Here is a 24,033-nt window from a genome sequence, read left to right on the forward strand (position 1 = left end):
TCTCGAAAAGAAAAGTGGAAGTGGTGAAAATATCAAATAGGAAATTCTCTCGAAAAGAAAAGTGGAAGTGGTGAAAATCAGCCTGCATTCCTCAGCAACAAATTATCACTCCTCACTCTCTGTTTATTTCACCTATTTATAAACTTGGTTATTATAAGACATGTCCTGATAATAGGTGTTATCATTCTGAAGTAGGTGATGTATTGATCAGGGTGACAATATATGCTGGTGAGAGAAGTAACTGTAGTCTGTAGATAAGGATCGCAAGAAACATATTAAGGAAAATGGTAAGGTAATGGAACTAAAATGGTTATTTTCTGGAGAAAGAAAAGTCATCTAGAATGTTACAGCACAGCCATAAGCAAGCAAGCCAATTTTTTAAGCGTCACAACTTCATACATCACACAATAGCAGTCTTCTGGAAATACCAAATGGTTCATGAAAATATAGGCACAACAGTACAAGCATATCAACGATACAGAATAGGGGAATGGTGGTTCTGTGCGCCTCAAGCGGCAGCAACTGCAGGAGGGGGCAATAGGGTTATCTCCACATTGTCATGAACACCCTGCAGAAGCAGCTCGCCATCATAGGTCAGAATTTTCCTCTTCTTGGCGGCCCTCAAGGTGCCAACTAGTGCTTCAAAAATGTTTGCACAGCGATCGTCGTTGAAGAGTACACCGAATTTGACCTGCAAAGCGTAATAAGTTCAGTAATGCAGTATTGATGTCCTCGGTACAAGTTCACAAGGTATAGAACAGTAAAGATGAAAACAATAACATTGGTAATTTCTTATAGACCCTGTAACATCATAATTTTATCTTGTGTGTTATAAGGCTAACAATTACAATATTGCTTACAGACTCTTCAAAAGTGGAACTCTGTTAGCAAAAGGTCTGCAATAAGCAAATCATAGCATCCTCACCTGCCACTGCCAGTAGTGTTCTCATTTAAGAATGTCATACAGCGCAAGCATAAAATGTGCAGAACTACAGAAGCTACAGTACATGGATAGTGCTAGGGACTACAGCAATGTACTATACCAGGTTATTTCTGTTTCTTTTCATCATAGCTTTTGGCTAGAGTTAGGGACTAAGATCAAATGTCAAAATATTTTAAGATGATTAGTAGGGCAATGGACCAATGTAATGAGCCAAGATTAGGATTTGGAAAGTTTGAATTAGTCACAGCAAACATGAAAACAACCAGCCTAATCTTAAGTGGTAAAAAACTAAACCTTGGAGTCACTGAGGGGGTGTTTGGATACATGCTGCTAAAGTTTAGCACCTGTCACATCGGATGTTTGGATGCTAATTAGAAGTATTAAACATAGGCTAATTACAAAACTAATTGCACAGATGGAGTCTAATTCGCGAGACGAATCTATTAAGTCTAATTAGCCCATGATTTGACAATATGGTGCTATAGTAACCATTTACTAAGGATGGATTAATTAGGCTTAATAGATTCGTCTCGCGAATTAGCACAAGGTTCTGCACTTAATTGTATAATTAGCTCATGTTTAATCCTTCTAATTAGCATCCGAACATCCGATGTGACACTGCTAAAGTTTAGCACCTAGTATCAAACACCCCCTGAATAGGAAACGAAGGAGAATCATGGTGACAAGCCGTTCTAAGCTATCATATGCACTTTATAGCCTCACGTGTTGAAGACACAACCTGGAAACGAATGGCTAGGAAAAATAATACAGAAGATTATTAGAAGGTAACAGACGATCACACAAACTGAATATTAATTTCCTCTTAATTAAGCAAACAAAAATAAAAAAGTAACCAAAATAACCAAGATGAAAGAATTCTGTTGAATTTGTTTTGAGTATTTTCAAATAAACAGGGATCCATAGTAGTTAACAAAACAAAGATTTGCGATATGAAAGAACTCTGTAAGCAATAAGTATGACTACAGTCCTTGATCAGTTACACTCTTCTTTGCACAATCACAGTGGGCACCTTCATTGAGAATGACATTTACGGATACAGCCTAACATTTAACTAGAGCAATTAGGAAACGGTAAACAGATGTTTCCATTTGTTCGAGCTTCTTTAAAATTTCAAAAATTAATCGGTTCACTGGAATACGGGATAATGTATGAATTGAATAGCTTACGGTAATCCCTGCAGAACTAACATGCAACGCCACCCCAAATTTAAAAGGAGTAGAATTCTAGAAATGTTGTATTTCAATTTTAATATCATTGATGCACTAGTTGACTAGGTAATTGCCAGAGGTGCACAGATTTGGGGGGATCTGTACTGGGGAAAATCAGCTTTGGCAGCGACTGGTACTGCACACATCAGTTCGAGCATCCAGCTTTTGGCAAAATAAGCATACCCTTATTTGAACAAGACCCTGCTGCAAATTCGCATCAGCAGTGCCGAAGGATGATCTCTCAAAATCCATCAAATCGACAACGCCATCTCTAGGACTCGACTAGATCGCAGCCGCCGATCAAGATTTTGGGGGGACTTCCGCAGCTTCACGCCAGGTAGGTCTGCGCGCACCATCAAACTGCACATTGTCCTAATCATCGAGAAGAGAGGAGGTATCCCGGCGCAGCCCATGCCAGAGATGGCAGCACAGAAGAAGGAAATGCGGCGGAGCAGATGGCTCAGATCTGCCTGGAGAGGGGGGCGCCAGACGGACAAGGGGTACCTTGTAGGAGCCGTCGGGTTGCTGCTGGCCGAGCCTCTGGATCTCCTCCTTGAGCTTCCCGACCTCCTCCTCGACGTTCATGGCGCCTCGCGCTGTCGGTCACTCTCACTCTCGATCTCCGGCCCTGTCCGTGCGTGGCGCGAGTTCTTGGATCTTGTCCGCGGCCGCTGGCACCTGGCAGGATATTTCAGATGCAGAGGAGCCTGCGGTAGTTATAGTTGGAGTGGCACCAACTGTCGGGCGTGGACCGTTTGATCAGGAACTGGACGTGCGAGATGGAGGCTGACTGGTCACTACCCTCGCTTGAGCTGCTTGCGGATCAACCGGTGAACTGTGAATTTTGTGATGGGATATTCTGTGAGGTACACAGCGTCGCTCTTCACCAACACGGATTCTCAAATCAACCAACCTTTTTTTTAAGGAACCGCTTAAGGGGGTCTTTGTTTATTTAGTCGCTCCTAAAACTTTTGTCACGTCGAATGTTTAGAATGTTTAAATACTAATTAGAAGTATTAAATATAGACTAATTATAAAACTAATTGCACAGATGGAGACTAATTTGCGAGATGAATCTATTAAGCCTAATTAGTCCATGATTTAACAATGTGATGCTACAGTAAACATGTGCTAATGATGGATTAATTAGGCTTAATAGATTCGTCTCGTAAATTAGCCTCCATATGTGTAATTAGTTTTATAATTAGCTCATATTTAGTCCTCCTAATTAGTCTCCAAATATTCGATGTGATATGAATTTTAGTCGGGACTACAGATCCAAACACCCCCTAAGATAGTGCGTATTTTGTTGATGTAGTAGAAAAATACAAGACTACAACCCTGGAAGGCCATAGGCAGGAAAAGGAAAAAGAAAAGAAAAAAAATCGCCGGTTGGATTAGAACGTCAACACGGGTAACTACTCAACTTAAATCCGTCACACCCGACCGGTTAGATTGGGATGTCAACGCGGCCTCACCACTCCACTCGCCAAGGTAACAGAATCGAAGCCTTTACCACGGCACCCACCAACATTCACACTCATGTATTCGTCGAAACCTCTAGTCATGGCCCTACGTCAACAGGGAACCGGTAGAAATAGACTGCACCGCACCGAGAAGGCCACCGCCATGCGGGATCCTCCATTGTAATGTCGCTGCAATACCACACTCCACTTGACAGAGTGATACCACCGAATCCAGACCTCTCGCAGGCTACCTCGCAGTCGCCACCGCAATAATACAACGCGCGGGAGCCTCGCCATATTCGCCGTTGAACTCCACCTCGCTCTCGTCGCCTTGAAGAAAACACCGCGTACGGGGGACCTCGCCACGCCCACCACAGTACTCCACGTCATGGATCCGTTTCTTTTATTGTCGTCAGAGTGGTGAGCAATGTTGCCCCACTCCCCAAAATCTCCATCTATCAACCAAGCCACCGCCGCAGGTCGACTTCGCCTCGTTGCTTCACCCGCGCAAAAACCTCCGCCGCCATGTCAGCAAGCCAGAGGAGTCGTTTACGCCGTTTTCCGACGATGTACCGCACCTGGTAGCCCAGCCAAGCTGAGCAACCTGCCGCAATCCGCTACAAGCCTAGTTGTCCCACGATACCGTTGCCGCAAGCACCATCCTCCGACGCAGTCCTACGCGCGCACTGACCGTTGCCAAGCAACACCAGCCGTTGCGGTCCGCTGCAAGCAGCAAAAATCGACAACCATGCGACAACCCCTGGCCACAGTTCACCATAACTGCGATCACCTCCACGTGGCCTCAGCAACACCCGTCCAACTTGCCACGTGGCGGAATTGCCGCCACCAACTGCGGCCGTCCATGACCAATGGACCAGCAATGCCACAAACCGAGATGGGTCTCTAAATGCCTCCAAGGAACGCACGATGCCAATGGCGCCGCCGTCGCTCATCCAAGATCTGGATAGGGTTTTCACCCAGAGGACCTGTGCAATAGGGTTGTAGCTCAGACATCATGCCCCCAATGGGGATAACGATGCCCTAGGGCGTCGCCATTATCTCCACTAGCAAGAAACGCCAACGAGGGATTTCGTCCAGAGCATTCCAACCCCTCACTGCACGGCTTGGCACTCCCGGACCACATTCAAGGCAGCCCATTTGGGACGGCGTCGCTGCCGTGCCTCCACACACCACGCCGTCGTACCCCACTCCTCGCACGCGGCTACCGCTACACCATCTCACCATCATGCGTCGTCGGGCATCTCCTCGGGGCGTCGCCACCTTACACACGTGCCTTGGCGTGCGCAGCCTCCTCCACGCCGCGCGAGCCCCCACCAGCAATCAGCCGCCTCCTTCTCCCCTCACCGCCTCTGCAACTTCTCAGCCAAGGAAAGGTGACCCGTTGACGCCCGCAGCACCACCTCGGTGCTGCCAGTGCGCCCCTGCACCAGGTGTCCCTGCCGCGCCTCCGTGGCGTCACTGGCATGCCTTGCATAGGCCACCCCGATCGCAACACCACGTCGCCGCCATTGAAGACACGGAAGCTGTCGTGTAGAAGTACCTCATTGACCGCCATGGAGCACCAGTCCAAATCTGGCCGACCGTCTAGCCACACGCAACCGGCACGTCTCGCCTCCAACCACCACATTCCAACAGCTCGCACCCGTGGCTTAACCACCTCCCCAATCCATGTGCCCGTATCCTCCATCACTTCGCCGCTGCTGCCGCTGGAAAAAATGTCGCGCCGGCGCGGGCAACCGCTTCCAACTTCGCCATGATGTCTCTGCTCGCTACTTGCCAGCCGCACCCTAGACCTCCCTTCTCCCGATGCCGGGTCCCCATGGCCGCGCTCCGATGGCAGCACTCGCCCATCGCCGACCATCGCCCCCTACGCCTGGGAGTAGTCTGTCGGCGGATCTGGCCGCAGGGATGCTGGATCCGCACCCGCCGGCGCCGGATCCGACCATCCTCGCCGGCACCACCACGGGCTGCCCCTCCAACGACCGAGGCGGCCACGCCCACTTGGACGCGAAGGAGGAGAAGGCCGCTCCGCCACCGCCATCCTTGCAGGCCGCTCGGACTTCCGGCGGTCGGCTCGAGCGGCGGTGCAGTGAAGGGTAGGGCGGAGGGAGGGAGTAGGAGGCGGGCGGCAGCCTCGCCTACACAGGAGCGACGCGTGGGGTAAGTTGAATTATATAAATCAACCAAACTAAATCTACTCTGCAGATCAGAGGAAAATTCAGTAAAGGTGAGTACTATCTGTCTATAACTACATGATTATACATGGTCCAAAATAGTTCTTGAATCAACGATCGAACTCAAAACAGTTGTTTTAATGATCAAATCAAAGAGTTCTTTCAACTAGCAGGCTACAGAGTTTCGACTGCACATTTCCTGATGCCATGAATAAATTGAAAAGATCTTCAGTTCAGACATGATTTGGTTACTCTTGTTTATTTTTAGCACCCGTCACATCGAATGTTTAGATACTAATTAGGAGTATTAAACATAGACTATTTACAAAACCCATTACATAAGTAGAGGCTAAACGGTGAGACGAATCTATTAAGCCTAATTAGTCCATGATTTGACAATGTGTTGCTACAGTAAACATTTGCTAATGATGGATTAATTAGGCTTAATAGATTCGTCTCGCCGTTTAGCCTCCACTTATGTAATGGGTTTTATAAATAATCTACATTTGATACTCCTAATTAGTATCTAAACATTCGATGTGACAGGTGCCGAAGGTAACCTAACGCCCCCTGAAGCAAAAAGAGGACACGATTATCTTGGTTCCAATCCGATCCCACCCCTCCAAATCCGCCACCTCAGCTCGTCCTCGGATCGTCCCCAACCTCCGCGTGCCGCCGCGTCGGCACCCACGAGGCGCCTCGCCATCGAAAAAACCCCCACATGTCGCAGGGCGTGTCGCACTCACTGACGTGATGGGCCTCAGGCACGCAAACGCTAGGTGTGGCCCACCTGTCATCCACCACCGAACAAACAGACGCTGACAGACGAACAACCCCCGTGTCAACGCGATAGCAACTGGCAAGCAGAGCACATCAGCAGCCGCGAGACCCCTTCCCACTCCCGACGCCCGCAGGGAACGCGACGCGAGCACCCACCGACCAAGCAAGCGACCGAACAGCGACGCCGCCGGAAAGCGAGCGAGGCGACCGGGATGGCGGCGGCGGCGGTGGAGGGGGAGGTGAGGCGGGACATGTGGGGGCAGGAGTACCGGACGTCCTCCGCGGAGTGCGCGGCGGCGCTCGACGCCTACTACGCGGCCTTCCTGTCCTTCGGCCGCGGCCGCGTGGCGGCCGCCCTCCGCGCCGCCGCGGCCGACCCGAGCTGCGCCCTCGCCGCCGCGCACGCCGCGCACGCCGTCGCGCCCAGGGACCCCGCGGGGGCCGCCGCCTTCCTCGCCGCCGCCGCGGACAACCTCGTGAGCTGCCGTCCTACTTTTACGATTACCTTGCCCCGCGCCCCCTTTCGTTCCGTGATGATCCTGCTGCCTTAAACCTGTGGTGTGTATGTGTATGTGCTTGCTCATCTGCTTCCAGGGAAATGCGACGGAGTACGAGAGGGCCGTGTTCGGGACGCTCTCCGCGATGGTGGGCGAGCAGAGGAAAGAGGAGGTGGCACTGCAGAGGCACTTCGAGGTTGCGATGGCTTTTATTTCTAGTTGATTCAGGCTTTGGATAATGGAAGCGTGTGATATTGGATTCTTTTGGTACTAGCGGACCAGTTGGTTAATTTCTGGTATGCGGTTGTCTGTGACAGTTGCTCAAGAATTTCCCCAGGGATATCCTGTCTCTCAAGAGAGCGCAGCACCTCTGCTTCTATTTAGGAAATCCGGATTTATCCCTGAAATTTGTCGAACAAGTAAGTTATACCAGATTACAGTGTATTTATGTGCTTAAGTAGTTAAATTCTTGTATTCGACCCAAGAAAGTTGAAATTCATTCCAAAAAAAGAAAATCACCTTGGGTACATTCGTTAATTCACTTTAAGGAATTTCAAGTATGGTAGTTTTGGATGGAACATAAAATCAAATTTCGCTGAAAGAAGTCCAGTGCCAATTGTTCCCTGACAGCATGATGACCCACTGACCCAGAGCATGGAACTCAAATAGCATTGCATTCCTCTTCACTCTGTTTTCTTTGGAACCTTTTCTTTTTGTTTGTGCCTGTGCCAAATGGTATAATGAAAAAACTTCGAATGCATCTGTTACCAAATAATTCATCAACTCAGCTCCTCTTAAAAAACACTGTAGCAATAGACTGTTTTCAATTTTTCATTAGATTTATATGATACTTGTTACTGATCAGGTTTTGCCAGAGAATCAAGATCAGAACTACATATATGGTATGCTCGCCTTCCCTTTGCTAGAGCTTGGAAAGATGGATGAAGCTGAGAGAGCTGCTCGAAAAGGCTTGGCTATAAACAAGAATGACGTCTGGTCGCAGCATAATGTATGTTCATTATCAGGTTATAGTTTCAGTAGTTCTTTTATCTTGTCTCTAACTATAACTTTAAATGCTTCCCGTGTTGGATCCATTCAGTAGAAATATGATGAAAGAATAACAATTGGATGGGTTTCTGTGCAGGATCTAGTACTAGCAATTGCAATTTGTGTTTTTTTTTCAGGAAATGCAAATTTTGATTTAGCTGGCCCATAAGTGTATGTAGGTTTGTGTTTTCAGAAACTTCTAACACTCCTGAAAATAAAAAGGTTATCATGAGCATGCTGGTCCCACTCATCAATGCATGGACATATGGAATTTAGATCATTGGTTGTTTAGCACAGTGTAACCGGTACCCACCAATAACTGAAGGCAAGCAGCAGCTGGCATGTAGAGCTTGGTGATAGCAGACAATAGACATGCCTCTGGGAAATCTGAACCATGTTGCATTATGGGGCATATAACTAAACAATTAGATTTTGTCTTAGTCAATTGGTTGAATCAGGTCCGTGCATGAGAAATCCTTATGGTTCGCTAATTGTGGGCCTACATCTCCCCGCCTGCTTCTTCATTTGATTCGTCCGTTGCTTCAGAAGCCGGATACTATTTATCCTTTGTGAATAGAGCATGATCATTGTTTCATTGCTATATGGGATAGCTCTTGCTGAGTTATGCAGGCACTCTGTGGCTTCTTTCCAGTTAGAAAAATTGTATCTTAACAATGTACTGTTTCACTTAGCTGATATGTGCACATTTCCAATAACAAAAAGTTCCACTAAAACAAACATTTTAGTTTTCTTCGTGCAGTTGTGCCACGTTTTTCAGCAGGAATGTCGCTTCAGAGAAGCTACTGAGTTCATGGAATCATGTTCTCCATCATGGATTGCATGCACATCATTTTTGTATGTAGTTTTCCACACAATTTGTGTTGTATTGTTATAATTCAAAGGTCATGCTCATGGTTTCTTAGAAAACATCATTTTCTTCTCTTACAGGCTTACTCACAACTGGTGGCATGTCGCTGTTTGTTACTTGGAAGCTGAATCCCCTTTACAGAAAGTCCTAGATGTATATGATCAAAATATCATGAAGGAACTTGAGAAAAGTGACTGTGAGGCCGCGGAGGTATTTTTGCTAGTTATTTTTCCTTAGACACAGATGTTGGGACACTGAATAGCTTATCATGCATTCAGGTGTATTTGAATGCTCTAGGGTTGCTGCTACGGTTGTATGTGCGTGGTCATGTACATCCTGCTAAAGAGAGGTTAACAACATTTCTCGATGCACTAAAGGATGAGGTACTGACATTTCTCTCAACACATTTGAAACACCTGCGGTAGGTTGGCACATAGACTACATAGTTAACTACACTAATTAGCTACCTATTCCTATTTTACTGATCTGAACTAAAGCTGTATGAAGCTCATTCTTCTAAATGACAGTTTGAACTTTTTTCAGTCTATATGGCATGTGGAATGGCTCCTTGATTTGCTTATTTTATGGGCGCTATCAATTACGGGCGAGTTAAAAAGTGCACAAAATATGTTGGAATCTTTGAAGTCAAGGTCAGATATGGTCTTTTCTTTTAAAGGAACATAATTAGGTTCCATTATAGTTATTAATGCTGCAAATCTACCTGATTGCAGGGTCAGTTCGATGGACAAAGATAGGCAGCAAGTGATGCAGAAGGCCCTCCAGGTATGCTAATTTTTCTGTACACGTTCAAGTACAACGAGAGACACATCATATGTACTGAGTATTTACTCACCCTAGTAGTAAGCATTAACAGTATGGTGTGATTTATCTTATTTCTGCCTAAATATCACTGCACACAAATTATGCTCCATGGCATACATGCAAACTAATTTTCTGATGAGCTGCATTCCTATAGCTTGTTGTTTTTGTAATTTTCTTTGCTCATTTATTTACTTCCTTGCCTATTACAGCACTGCACAAATAAAAATTATGTCACAAATCTTCTCCAAGAACATTGATAAATGTTGCTTTCTTTTGTTACTTTCTTTCACATAGCTAGCGGAGGCTGTTTATCAATTTGGAAATGAAGAGCACAAGACGGTCTTTGACACTCTGGGTCCAGACTTTGATGCGCTTGGTTATAAGGTTGGAACCCTTTAGGACTTTAACACAAGTAAATATAAATTTGTTTATGTTTGCTAAAGGTAACAAATGGTGCAATCAGATGATCGGTGCATCAGATGAACAAGTGGATGTCTTTAATGAAGTTTGGTACGTTGTTCTAATAAGTGCTGGAGAGACTTCGAAAGGTATGTGGTCTTCTTTAGTCACTAAATTGAACTATACCTCTTTATGTTCCTCCCTGTGTTAGGAGCTAATGCAGTTTTAATGTTACACAGCAATTGATGTGCTTGGCAAACAAATAAGGAAACGAGATGGGGCACCCTTCCTGTGGCGTTTGCTGGTAACATTGCTTCCACGATTGTGTTCTTTTCATTCTGTTATATTGGCCAGTGTTTCCTAACGGAAAAACTCTGAAGTATTTCTGAACTGAGCTGGTAAATATTTGAGTTTTTTTGGCTGATAATCCGTGGGATCACTTTGCAGAAAGACAAGGCATAGATAACAACAGTTTGTAGATTTAAGATAAATTTATTTTGTGCACTACAGGCTGAATTTTTGCATCAATCTTACTGTTTCTTTAGATATCACAGACGTTCTCTTGGCATATAAGCAGATGCTAAGATGTAAAATTCTGAATTTGAGTTTTATTTACCAGCCTAATAAAGATGACAGCTCTAAACTGGCCAACTGGTACAAATATTGAAATGCTTGGTCCACACATAAAGCATCGTTATTGTGAGTTATTGAAGATCCTAGCAAAATTGGGAACCTTAAGATAGGGAAGCTTCTGAGTTCTTGTAACACCTTTCTGAAAAATGTACTTTTGTTGACAATTTTAAGCCTGGTTTTTCCCCACAGTTAGATTTACATAATGGACCAGATAAATTAATAATATTATGATATTATTGAGGCACACATGGAGTAGTGTAGGAAGATCTTTTTTTGTGTGTGCTTGTATGTCTCGAATTATAGAAACTGGACACTACTTTGACCATGACACTAGGATTATCATAGAGATTGCGATCCTGACAGCTGGCTTCACAGTTTATTCAGTCCATTTTTTCATCACTGGTTTTCATGAGATACTTGGATTCCATTTGTACTCCGTTTTAAGTCAAATCTATTAAAGTTTGATTTTGTTTCATTTTGATCCTGACAGCTGGCTTCACAGTTTATTCAGTCCATTTTTTCATCACTGGTTTTCATGAGATACTTGGATTCCATTTGTACTCCGTTTTAAGTCAAATCTATTAAAGTTTGATTTTGTTTCATTTTTTCCCAGGCGAAAGCATACTCATTGGATGGAAGAGGCGCAGATGCTTCGGTGGCATCCGAAAAGGCCGATGCTCTACAAGCTGCTTACTCCTATTAGGATCAGATATGATGTTGAATAGCCAGCTTCTGGAGGCCATGTGACTGTTGGTGCATAGTGTGCCAGTGTGCATCATAGGAAGTATAGTCAGTATACAACAATACTACATAAAATCAGCAGTTTATGGACGCTTGAGCATGTACATTGCACTAATATGCGCATACCTGGAAGCTTTATGTTCAATAAATTAATGGGTTATAGATATGGTTTTGTGCATTCCTCTGCAAATGTTTATCTTGCACAGGGTCATGCACGTAATAAGGAGATCTGATCGTGCGTTGGTATCCAAAAAACCCAGCCTGACGAACCAGTTCTCAATATAATCGATATAACCCAAAGAAAAATAAAATCTAATCAATATGTTACTTAATAACATAAATAATCAAAAAGAAGTTTCTGGAAGAAACTCTTGACCAATATTTAGCTGGCATAATCAAGTTCGACATGGTACGAGTTAAATTGCTAATCTGCTGTCACAAGGAAAAAAAACGACTAGCTTACGTACTACTTATGTGATACCCAGACTACGGGCGTGTTTGGTAGGGATCTAAATTCTCATAGAAACGTTTCGTATCCAGATTCTCTTCGAAAACGTTTTGTTTCGTATCCAGATTCTCTTCGAAAACATTTCTCGTATGAATCAGAATCACTTTTGTAGAATTGTTTGGCTAACCGGCTAGATTCAGGTTCACAGTTAAAAGCAATATATTTATATAAAAAATTATAGAAATTGATATATTTAAAAAATATTGATTTTTTTTGACTGAAGAACGTTTAAATTGCGACCCATTTTAACTTGTTGCGCTTAAAAAGGACTAATAGAAATGTTTATAGATTAGATGGGAGGTAGGACAACAAGAATTGGAATCACAAGAAACTACCTGGGTGGTGATTCTGATCCATAGTAGAAAAAAGCAGAACTACCTGGGTGGTGTTTCTGATCCATAGTAGAAAAAAGCAGAAACACTAGAAACGTTTCTAGCTGGAACCGATTTCTTCTGTGACCGTTTGGCAGCATTTCTAGTGATTCAAAGAAGAATCGGAACTGATTCAGCCAGCCAAACGGGGCCTATGTACCCACTGGAGCATCTCATATTAATTATTCAACTAGACTAATAATTCATATAAAATTCATGCACCAACAAGATGGCATATTTAACACCTTGTGGCAATAGAATGCTGCCATGAATGTTGAAAGGAACACTTGATACTACAGTTCAAATGAAATCATAACCACTCAAATTCAGACAGGTTGACTCAAATTCAGACAGATTGCATTTATCTGCTGATGCACAAAGCTCATTTTTCTTCTTTTCATGACGAAAAGTGAAGGAATTTAAACAAGAACCAATAATGGCCTAGGGGAGAAGGCACCACAAATGGGTGACGGAACTACATACACAGGATACCTAACAATCCTAATAACACGAATAAAGAACATATTGTAGAGTTATACTACTAACAGGGGACTTCATTTGTAGCCCCATCTAAATCCAATGTTCATCACAGAAGAATACTTTACTTTAGCTGGTGTCTATTGGCTGATCTTGCATCCATGAATATAGGGATGCTCATAATTGATGTACTTTGTCCAGTAAGGTCGGTACTTCGTCATTGCAATCTCCAGCCAAGGCTTCATGTTCCCATTGTAGTGGATGACCGCGGCATTGTCTATTTCTGAGCGTTCAATGGTTGGGTTGTATCCTAGGCCAAGCACATGCCATGATTTGTCCAGAGGGTGTGTCAGCTTGTAGAAAGTTAGAAGACCTGGTGGCAGTGTCCCCAATTTCCAGAGCAGCCTGTTTTCGTTCTGTAAAAAGAAAAAGGGAAGTAGTGTGAAATACAGTTGTGGAATTCGGTGAATGTACACAACGAACTGCGCATCTCAGCCAGTATATTTATGTTTTCATTATTTTTAGAAGCCCTGCATCTGTTAGGGGTTGTTTGGTTGAGGAATGGGGTGGTCCATCATCATCTCACTTCTCAAAATTCTTGTTTGGTTTGAGGAAAGGAATGGGTTGATCCATCACCAACTCATTCCTCGTATGCACATAATTAGTACAAACATGATGAATGGGGTCATCCCACCAAAATTGTGGGATCAAATTGTGATGGGCAATCCTATTGATGAGGTGATTCCTCAAACCAAACACCACATTAATGAACTAATTGATGTACTAGCAGCTGAAAATGGTATGCAAAATTTAACTGCAGTTTCCTTCGACAAAGCACAGGTCATGAACTCATAAATCAATTAATTATTTACTGATGAGTATAAAATGCAATCATGCTCATGATAAAATATTCGCATGTTGCTTTGTGCATACGATTTGTTTATGTATGCATGATTATGGGAAAGATCACTTGGTGGATATCTGAAACACCAGGCTCCATACAGGCAAGCTGGAGCAGAAAATGCAATATTCAAAAGAAAAGCGAGTATGAAAGCAAGTAAACCTTATTAGCAACTCACCATGTTCTGCCATTTGTGGTAAATTCCAGTAATATCTTTCCTCTTCCATTCTTCCAGATCAAACATGTTCATTCCATAAGCCCAACCGCAAGCATTAGGATCGAAATTCTGAGAAATATTTGGATTTGAGAAGTTGAGGTACTTGTCAAATCGGTGAAAGCTCTCTCCACATGTTTCCACCGCCCCATTAACATTTCCATTAAGATCGACCTCCCAGAGTCCAGTCAGGTCCCTCTGGACAACTATGTCATCATCTAGGAAAAGGATTTTATTCAACTTGGGATAGACTTGAGGGAGGTAAAATCTTAGATGGTTGAGCATGGAAAGATATTTTGGGTTTCGATACTTCAGATTAGAGGAACCAGCAGAGAGTGTTTTCGGACGATCAGCCTTGAAATAGTACTCTTTCATAGCCGCAGACTCAAGCTGCTTCAGAACAGGACAGTAAGAGGAATTTAGCCATTTGAAGTCATCGACATTTTCAACATGGATTGTTGCATCCCCAGGTGGATTCAGCAAAAACCACATGTTCATAGCCCCAAAGTTCAGTTTGTCAGTAACAAGATGAAATACATGTTTTTCAGGCTCCTGCAAATTTATAGCAAAATCAGAAATGCTATATTGCTATATAATTGGGTCATTCAATGATACACATAATGAAGAAATTGCGCTTTCAATTTGAAGATCAGATTGTCCTAACCTTCGCATTCATGATGGTTGAGTTGACCACAACTGATGCTGCCAAAACATTGTCTGAGAAAAGAGCATAATGATAAAGATCTGGATTTTCCAAGTTCTCGCTGTTAGGGAACTTTCTTTTCTCTGGAGAGAGAAGGTAATAGTCTATTGTTAAGCGCATGGAAAGACAATGGATGCCATTTGGGATTGTCTTAGCTGCCAACTGGCTAAGGAAGGTGCTCTGCTTCTTTAAGCTCCGGACCTGTTCATCAGCTGACAGAAGCATCGCTCTTAAACGATGGGTAATAGCCTTGCAATCGTACAATAAATCCCTTGCTTTTGACAAAACTTGACTCATTGCTTTGATTCTCTCCGAAGCACTGCAAATTAGAGAAGAGAGAAATCAGTAGAGAGAGAAAAAATTTGGCAAAAGAACAGCTCAAGCCGGCACCACCTCTTAGGAAGTTCAGCGTCAGCAGTAGCTTCCCCAAGGGAGCGCTGGCTTTCCTTGAGCCTTGCGAGTAATTCCTGATAAAGATCAAGCTTGTCCCTGGATTTGGCAAGAACAGAATATATTCTGGCCATGATCATTTGATCTCGCATCTGACGAACCCTTGAGTCTGCCTTCTCATTTTCATTTTCACGTCTCCATATGCTATATTTTCCCAGAACAGCAGAATCAACAGCTTTCGAGCGTTCGATACCCGTGTTCTCAAGTTTCACTAGGGCTTCATCATCCTGCTGCACTACTTCCATTTTCTTCCTCACACCAGTTCTTCTATCCCTTAATTTCTACAATAGGGAAGTATCAAAATTGTCAGAGATAAATGGAGACAAGATTCTATTTCAGAATAAGCTGTGATAGTGTGATTCATGAAAAAATAACACAAGAAGGAAATTGACTGCTGATGAAAATGATGAAGTAAGCACAAATAAAATCACCCCAACTAATATTGCAATTTACACAGATAAGTACTGAAGGGGAAGATGTTACCCTGCGTGTTATTTCTTCTGGCCTTCCCAGGAGATGAAGGTCGTCTGCGTTAAAAAATTAAAGCCCCAAGTTATATGCGCTGGCCTTAGTAGATAAACTCACTTGCAACAAACAAATGGCATCAATACTCAGTTACCCACCCATTTGACTTGAGGACAAATTTTGCAGTTCAAAGTTGTGTTTCCTACTCCAGTCGGATACCTACCATCACAGAAGCCTGACAATATAATCACATATATCTTGACACAGAAGAAAGAAACAAGGCAGGATAATATTTTACTAGCCTGTCTTCCATGATGAAGTTGATCCACTCGAGCTGCACAAAGCATAAACAATTGCATTAGCATGAGTTGAGAAAACAGATTCAACAATCAACAAAAAAACCTAGAAGATATTCAAGGTTCAAGCCATAGTTCTCATGCCTTTATTGTAAATCTTCCAGTAACTTATTACTTCATGTCATTTCTTCTTAAATATGTGAACAAGTCAGAATGCTAACCAAACACTAAAATGGTTCCAACCGAAATAATGGTCCTACCAAAATAAAATGGGTGAAAGCAAACTGTTAACATCAGCAACAGAACACAGCATTGTTGTTTCCAACAATTCAAAAGAGGCCCAAACTTTAGACTAAGGGTTGAGTAGTTTAGTGAAGGCTTTGCTGTTATTATCATCTAAACGGGCAAGGATAGCATTCTAATCTGAAGTACAGTTGGCACTTTCCAAAATGAAAGTGCCAAGTGTAGCATATCTAGTAGTGCCCTGTATGAGTTTTATTTACATGTCTGAGCAAACTGACAGTAAAGAGTTTCTTTGACAGCCAATTGGTCATACAAGAGTCAAACGAGTAAATGAAAATCCTTAACTTTGTTGGCATCTGCCATTGAGATGCAGCATCATAACTTAAACTGTGTGAAAATAAAGTATACACTTATTGACTACAAGAAAAGTGTATGTCTGAATTGTTTGCGATGTGCTCTAAGCCATTGAGAAATGGCACCTGCTATCGTTTTCCTCTGTAAATGTTATGTGCTTTAAAGAAATGACACAGCGAACATTGCTGCTGAAGTGCTGCCACACTCCAGGTGACACAAACGAACAAAAACCAAAAAGAATAGAACATGCTGATGCTATGCAAAATGATTGCTTGAAAGGCATTGAATAGAAGGTATAGTCTATGAAACAAATGACATCCTAGGTTGATACTAGCACAATGCTGAAGCCCAATGGCCCAGATAGCAGTAACCAAAAAACAGGTCTATTACACTGTATAATAGAAAATAGTAGACTGCATAGAAGCATGTATTTGCCTTATTTCCTTGTGCAGTACTCTAATCCTTGTTTTTAGCAGTTAGTCAGGTAACCAGGATCGAACTGTAAGGTGGGTGTAAGTGCAGCTATGATTGCTAACATGAAAAATAGGGATCACCATGGTGTCACAGAGAGGAAAACAGTCAAAATTGTCTTTATATGAAGTTATAGTTCCAGGAAATTCCTTAGATATGCGAGAGTATGCTCTGAAATGCAAAGGGCCCTAGTGGCCGCCTACATTTCATGACACAATGATATCAACACTAGAAGATGCAACAGGACAAGGTATACTAGAACATATCAAATAACATTAGCATCGAAATCTGCTTAAGGTACTGAAACCGATCAATCAATAGAAAAATGCACCGTTCCATAATTCTACCGCGCTAGAAATTACAGTGCAGAATCTCTCGTACCAATGTACCGAGACAGTCAGAGAACCAAACTACATGTAATCCCCAGATACAAGTCGTCTCCTGTGATAACCCCATTCCGGCATTCCCACATGAAACAGTCACAGAACCAAATTTGGCGATGGAATCCTCCCAAACTCGGCAAGTGTCCCAATCTGCTGCGGCGCAACCCCACGCCGCCTCACGATCGGGACCGTTCCCGCGCCGCGGATGGGAGAAACCGCACGGATCTACAGCCACTCCGTCGCGGGATTCGCGAGAGCGGAATCCCCGGAGGCGCGGCGCAAGGGAAAAGGTGGGGGGAGGTTCAGAGAGAAGGGCAGATGGGGGCTGGGTCGCGAGCGGCATTACCTTGGAGGCAGGAGGAGGCGGCGAGGAGGACGGCGAGGGCGAGGAGGGCGGAGCCGCCAGCCCTAATCGCCATGGCCGGCCGGCTCGGGTCGGATCGGAAACTGATTGGAGGAGGAAGGGGGAGGGCTCGTGCGGGCTTTCGAGGGGAGGGGACGAGTGGTGGCGGCCAGTACACTCGATACTGGCACTGCTCCGCCCTTCGGTCACTGACAAGGGTCCATTTCACACCTGTTAGTGTCGGTGCCGTGTTTGACAGGTCCCGAATAAAAAGAACTTTTGAATTCTTTTTCTTTCTAGAAAAATAATTTAGAATTTAGAGAATTTTCATTGAGAAAATGTGAAGCTGTATTCATTCTAGTATTACTGATACGTAGACTTAGTGTACAAATTTAATGACTACTCCCTCTGTCCCAATTTATAAATCGTTTTAGCTTATGAGTATATCTAAGTGCATAACAAAATTTATGAATCTACAAAAGTTAGAACGACCAAACGACCTATAATTTGGGACGGAAGGAATAAAAAATAGATGAATAATATATCGGACTTTTTATTGGCTAAAGAGAAAAGATTAAAAGAGATGAGAAAAATAGGTGTAACTCTATACATGTCCTCATTTTTAGAAATGAATTAACAATGCCCCTATTCTCGACTCATTTGTCAGCTAAATGCCTGTGTCCAAAGGTATCAATCCGTGAGATACTAATTGTTTTTCATCTTGAGGAAAACTTTGATAATCACAAGAAGTTCCTCCATGCTCAAAAGGTTGGAAAGGACTGCTTAAAAATAAAAAAGTAGAAGTTATAGAAAAGAACCTAACGTCATTTTAAATTAGTTGCAGGATGTCACTAAGGAAAGAAAATGGGCAATGATGAATGTCCTGAATATATTTAGCTGCTTTACGCGCGCTCTTTCTCATCGTAAAAGACAAAAGGACCTAAGTTAACCACAAATTTGACAAATTACTATTTCTTATTTCCTCCACCGAATATATGATATTTAGAACAAAGTAACTAATTTATTATTTTATTGGAAGAAATGATACCGTCCTTAAAACCGGTATGGAATTTGTTTATTTTTTTGAAAGGTGGAAATTAGTTTATTTTCCTCGCCGGTCCAAAGATTTTTTTTGGCTGACTGTAGTTGTCAAAGCAAATTATCAGTTGGGCCGGAATTCGGCCCATTTAAACAGGCAAGCAGCCCCCACAATTATCCCCGGCGACTCTGGCGAGCTTCGTCACCAGCACCATGGACAGCGCCACGGCCCTGCTGCGGAGTGATCCTTTGAGGATTTATTTTTATTTTTATTTTTATTACCATTTTTGCAGAAATAAATAGTCGAATAAAAAATTTGCTAAAATGGACGTACGTAGTCGGACCAAATGGCGATAAGGCTCTTTTCGCTGTACCGGCTGCCACATGCGGGCCTGCCTCGCCAACTGGAACGGCGGAGGGGGCCTTACCGCCGTTTCGTAAGGTGGTAAGGTATATTCCGCCGTTTCAGCGCCCCCCCCCCCCCCCCCCCCCCGCCGGATTGGCAATGCTATAGCCGGTTGAAATGGCTATAAGCACTCTTTCAATTATTTTCTTTCATTTTTGTTGACTTTTATCAATTATTTTTCCTTCATTTTTATCGATTATTTCAATTATGTAGTTTCATTGCAATACGTAACTTCTGAGGCTGTACCTCTATTTTGAATATTGTTCCTTTAATTTTTTATGACATTTTTGAGAGAGGTGGAGTGATTGCATGAAATCATTGAAAATCATTAAACTCCCAACCTAGATAGAGTAGTCTACGAATGACCACACATCGTATGTTATATAATCGTACACATGATAGTCTGCACCGGCATATAAAAGATAAAAGAGGTCCTACGCACTAAATGTGTCCTCACTTAAAACGAGGCTAGTCACCTCGACCACGACCACACCTTACTGCCCGTTGCGCTGCTCTGGTCTACTGTTGGTCGTACGTCAAGGGCCTCCCGTGGGGCCACGTCACGAGGCGGATGTCCTGCTGCGACCGCAAGTGGTGTCGCAAGCTCCTAGGTCGCGCCCTGTGTAGGAGCCTCCAGGGCGTCACGCAACTGTGAGGCACCGATCACGTTAGGCTCGGGTCTGAAAAGATCGTCTCATGCATGGATGCTGGACCTCTGTCCCTCCTCCTCGACGGAGTCCTCCGAAGCCCTTCCGCGGTCTGCGAACCCTGTTATGCAACGAAGGAAATGGTATTGTTAGTCTCGTTGCATATTTAAAATGGAATAGAAAACATGTATTCATCACGCACCATAGTGGCGTAGCTCTATGCCTGTTGCAGCTAAAGAGGGTCCCGCTCCACTGTAAGCTCCGTACATCTGTGGGGCTGTGTTAAGGAATTATTAGTTAGAAAGGTAAATTGGACAACATTTCATCAATGGTGTATGAAAAAATAACGTTCACGTACCTGTCAGGGTCACGTACTGCGGAAGAGTGGACGGGCCGGCAGCAGCATGCCAAAACGGTAGTGGTGCTGGTGTGCCCTAGGACGTCCCGGCCACTGGCGCATCTGCCTGTGGTGTAGTACAAGGGCCCGAGTACGGCGGATGAACGGGTGGTTGAGAGGACGTACTGGCCTTGTGCGTAGGAGCTGGAGAGGACGAAAGGGGTAGGCAGCCCATGGTGGAAGCACGATGTCCCCCCGACCATCACGACATCTGACGGCCCACAGGAACCTACTGCAGGCGCCTAAGGCCCTCCTTTACAGCGTCTCGTGCTGCTGCATAGACAGCAGCTGGAAGTGGTCGACGCCGTACCTCAGCTCAGTGGTGACCTCTGCAATAACGTCGCACTTTTGACAAAAGGATAGGGTTCAAGTTAGCCACATGATGCAGTTTGAGTAACAAATGATGCATAAGCTTACCGTGATGTCGAAGTTGACGTCCCTCGAGCGCGGGTACGTCTGCGTGACAGGCGTGGTCTCCGTCGGTGACTGACTCAGAACGTACGTGACCTGCATCCTGGTCCTCGGCAAGAACCACTGAAGGTACGCTACGCAAGCGTCGTCGTCGTGCGCATGGTCCTCCCGCACCACCTCATCTAAAGCGGTCGTCTACATATCGACCCACTGAACCATCCTCAAAGCCCACTGGACCCCAGGTCCACCACCACCCTGACGGCTACCCCTAACATAACTATCGTGCAGCGAGTTAGATAAACAAAAAATCCATATTGGAAGAAGAATCAAAGGGTGGGGCGTACCTATGAACGGCGGTCGGGACTGCAGACGTAACAGGAAGTGGGGACTACTGGTACAGGACAAATTGCCTCGTGACACGGTGAACCGCGTAGTCCTCGACGTGGATGTCATAGACTAGTGGCCTCGTCATCCTCTAGTACTTCATGTCCTGATGGCACAGCGAAGAGAGGCCATGCAGGGCACGAGCCTGCACCTCGTCGATGGTGTAGGGTCTCCACCTCACATCGGTATCGACAAGAGCGTTGAACTCACCGACGAAGTCCGGGTACGACTTCTTTGTCTGCACTCCAACCCACAATCCCTACAACGAATAAAATCACAATAAAGGTGATTGCTAATAACTATAGGCAATGTACATTTTCCATAGCAAGTTCATGAATTTATTCCATCGTAAACAATACATTTGGGAAGATCATGAATTCAGAGTGAAATGGTGAAATACAACATAAATAATGATTGATGATAGTTCAAAAAAAATAAGAATCATAAATAATGGATATATCTTTTTGCACATAAATACCATGTTGATTTAGTTGGAAAAATTAAGCATTAGAATTTATTGGTACAATGTAGTATCTAACATGCAACTGGTATTTGGCAGCTATGAGTATAATGTATTTCTTGGTTATTCGGTATTTATTTAAACAGTCTCGTATGAAAATTGCAGAGTATGATATGAATCGAATAATTGTAGTTGAAGCACCGTACCTTCCTCAAGCACCACAATGACCCCATCGTGGGCTTGTTGACGTCGTTGTGGTCCAAAGGCAGCTCCTGGTAGGGGGACATGTCAATCCGTGGCCTTCCAATCGGGAACCGCTCGTACGACCATAGCTGAAGCAGCAACGGGCAGCCAAGGAATATTGGCTTCGCCGAGGCAACCTTGCCACAGCCCATGCAAAGACCCCTATAGGTGGTTGCCAATATAGCTGAACCCCAGCTGTATTGCAGAACGTCGTCGAGCGGGGACTCCGCAATGGCCCTCACATAAGGAAAGAGGTGCTTAGGCACCGAGTTCCCCTGCGACGTGCACAGCATGATCCACCCGAAGAGCCACAACAGGTACGCCTCCAAGTGTCGCGCTACTGTGGCGGCGGCGGCGGTGTCACTCATGTAGTCGGCCTGCACAATAAAATACAATTAGTTGAAAAATTATCAATAGTTACACAAAACTATTTGGACATGCAGATAACTAAGTACTCACACTGAACTGCAAGAGCCACACCTTCGTGGCTTGTGTGTTAAGCTAAAGGTGCGGTATGGTAGGGCACCATCTTTGCACTGAACGTTGGCAAACCGGTCCAACAGCTCATCACGCCAGATAGGTGGGACGTCCACCGCGGCAACGGCACCCCTGACGCAAGGAAGGCCAAGTAGCAGGGAGACGTTCTTAAGTGTGGGGGCCATCTCATCCACTGGGAGGTGGAAGGTGTGCGTCTCCAGCCGCCACAGGTCCAGCAGAGCTGCTAGCAGTGACATGTCAAAGTGGAACCATGTAGACTTCTCCCCGGGCCGCGTAGCGCCGTCGACCATGTCCCCCTCAACCAACCTGGCTATAGGGAGAAGGCCCGAGCACGTAACATGTACCATACATAACATTAATTAGTTCAAACAACGTAATGTTAGAACTAAACATATAAATTTTACTAAGTACGACATACCTCAGAATCCAACGTGCGTCGATCAGCATTGTCGAAAGGGGGGTTACGTGCCCGAAACGTGCTCAGCCTCGAACCCCGTACGGCTGACATGAACAACCTGTGAAGGCCGTCCAAGGTAGGATCGAGCAACTCAGGGGTCTGGAACCCCTCTAGAACTGGGTGCGCCATACCTGCAACACAAAAAATATAAGTACGCGCCCAAAAAAATAATGACTTCAAGACTTAAATGAAATAAAACAAACTGCAAATGAGATATTGCAAATGAAATAGTCAACGATATTACATTACATGGTCATAATACCACAACTTAGGTTACATATTACATTACATTTCAGAAGGTTCACCTGAATTACGAGTACAGAAACATGTATCACAACTACTTGACAAACTTAAGACACAAAGACTTCACAAACTTAAAACACAACGACTTCACTTCCATATAACACATGAATTACAGAAGCCCATCATTGTTGCTACGTGCACAACGACCCCGACCATGCGCTACAGCATTTCTGTCAACAATTGATTGTTCAGCTTGGGTGCTCACACTTCCATATGTCGTTGGCGGGCAGTTCTTGTAGGTGTGACCAGCTTCATGACACTTGGAGCAGAGGCGGATATCCGGACCTGCTTCAGATTGATCCATGTTGTTCCGGATACGTCTGTTCTTACGTCGCTCGACCCATTGGAACATTTTTGGATCAGGGTCAGGAATATAGCATATGGCATTACCAAGACTGTTGACGAAGTCTCCTAGTAAACGATATCCATAAATCTTGTTCCTCCAAGTATGCCATATGGTTTCCTTCAAGAAATAGTGCGACACGAACCGACGAGGCTGAAGTCCCCTCGTCTCGATGCATGCAGCAATGACATGGGTGCAAGGCCTGTGCAGCAACCTTAGCTTATGGCAACAGCAAACATATCCTTCATTGCTGATGATGCACTCCTGTGTGTGCTTCTCGCGCCTCCCACCCATTCGAGCTTTGTCCCTGCAAACAACATCGAACTGGCGTTCCACGGCTCCCACTTCATTCACACGATGCAAATGAGCTTTCTTAATCGCTTCCTCCATGTACTCTATCATCTTGTACCCATATATTCTGTGATTGTCATGCATTGAGTTATCAGCCAACTGGTACCTTTCCTTGAAGTATTTCATGGTGCGATACATGAAGAATTCCACGATACCAACAAGGGGTAGTCCCCTAACACCACACAGGATCTAGTTGTAAACCTCAGCTAAGTTTGTAGTCATTATACCCCGCCAAGCACCTCCCTCATCAAAGAGTAATGTCCACTTTTCCTTCGGCTCATTCTCAATCTACTATG

The 24,033-nt window shown here is 44.3% G+C and overlaps 4 protein-coding genes across 4 annotated transcripts; 1 reads left to right on the forward strand and 3 right to left on the reverse strand.

Moving 5' to 3' along the window:
* Positions 1-293: 293 nt before the first annotated feature.
* On the reverse strand, positions 294-2,870 carry LOC117835082 (costars family protein). The gene is made up of 2 exons (XM_034714441.2): positions 2,677-2,870; positions 294-691 (listed from the first exon to the last, which is right to left on the reverse strand). Exons 1-2 carry the CDS (start codon positions 2,755-2,757, stop codon positions 509-511), a joined length of 264 nt encoding a protein of 87 aa, XP_034570332.1. The 5' UTR covers positions 2,758-2,870; the 3' UTR covers positions 294-508.
* Positions 2,871-6,721: 3,851 nt separating this feature from the next.
* LOC117837348 (uncharacterized) lies at positions 6,722-11,786 on the forward strand. The gene is made up of 13 exons (XM_034716957.2): positions 6,722-7,089; positions 7,208-7,306; positions 7,428-7,529; positions 7,976-8,119; positions 8,918-9,012; positions 9,106-9,235; positions 9,304-9,408; positions 9,569-9,675; positions 9,757-9,808; positions 10,142-10,231; positions 10,311-10,395; positions 10,486-10,550; positions 11,493-11,786. Exons 1-13 carry the CDS (start codon positions 6,826-6,828, stop codon positions 11,580-11,582), a joined length of 1,428 nt encoding a protein of 475 aa, XP_034572848.1. The 5' UTR covers positions 6,722-6,825; the 3' UTR covers positions 11,583-11,786.
* A 1,048-nt stretch (positions 11,787-12,834) lies between these two features.
* On the reverse strand, positions 12,835-17,983 carry LOC117837347 (polygalacturonate 4-alpha-galacturonosyltransferase). Its single transcript, XM_034716956.2, has 8 exons — positions 17,803-17,983; positions 16,012-16,043; positions 15,868-15,928; positions 15,728-15,771; positions 15,188-15,525; positions 14,756-15,113; positions 14,056-14,643; positions 12,835-13,392 (listed from the first exon to the last, which is right to left on the reverse strand). The coding sequence occupies exons 1-8, from the start codon at positions 17,873-17,875 to the stop codon at positions 13,117-13,119; spliced, it is 1,770 nt and encodes a 589-aa protein (XP_034572847.1). The 5' UTR covers positions 17,876-17,983; the 3' UTR covers positions 12,835-13,116.
* Positions 17,984-21,173: 3,190 nt separating this feature from the next.
* LOC117835206 (protein MAIN-LIKE 2-like) lies at positions 21,174-22,573 on the reverse strand. Its single transcript, XM_034714580.1, has 3 exons — positions 22,328-22,573; positions 21,749-22,162; positions 21,174-21,341 (listed from the first exon to the last, which is right to left on the reverse strand). The coding sequence occupies exons 1-3, from the start codon at positions 22,571-22,573 to the stop codon at positions 21,174-21,176; spliced, it is 828 nt and encodes a 275-aa protein (XP_034570471.1).
* Between the last annotated feature and the right edge of the window lie 1,460 nt (positions 22,574-24,033).

The sequence above is a fragment of the Setaria viridis genome, chromosome 9 (genome assembly GCF_005286985.2).
Source record: "Setaria viridis chromosome 9, Setaria_viridis_v4.0, whole genome shotgun sequence".
Classification (NCBI taxonomy): domain Eukaryota; kingdom Viridiplantae; phylum Streptophyta; class Magnoliopsida; order Poales; family Poaceae; genus Setaria; species Setaria viridis.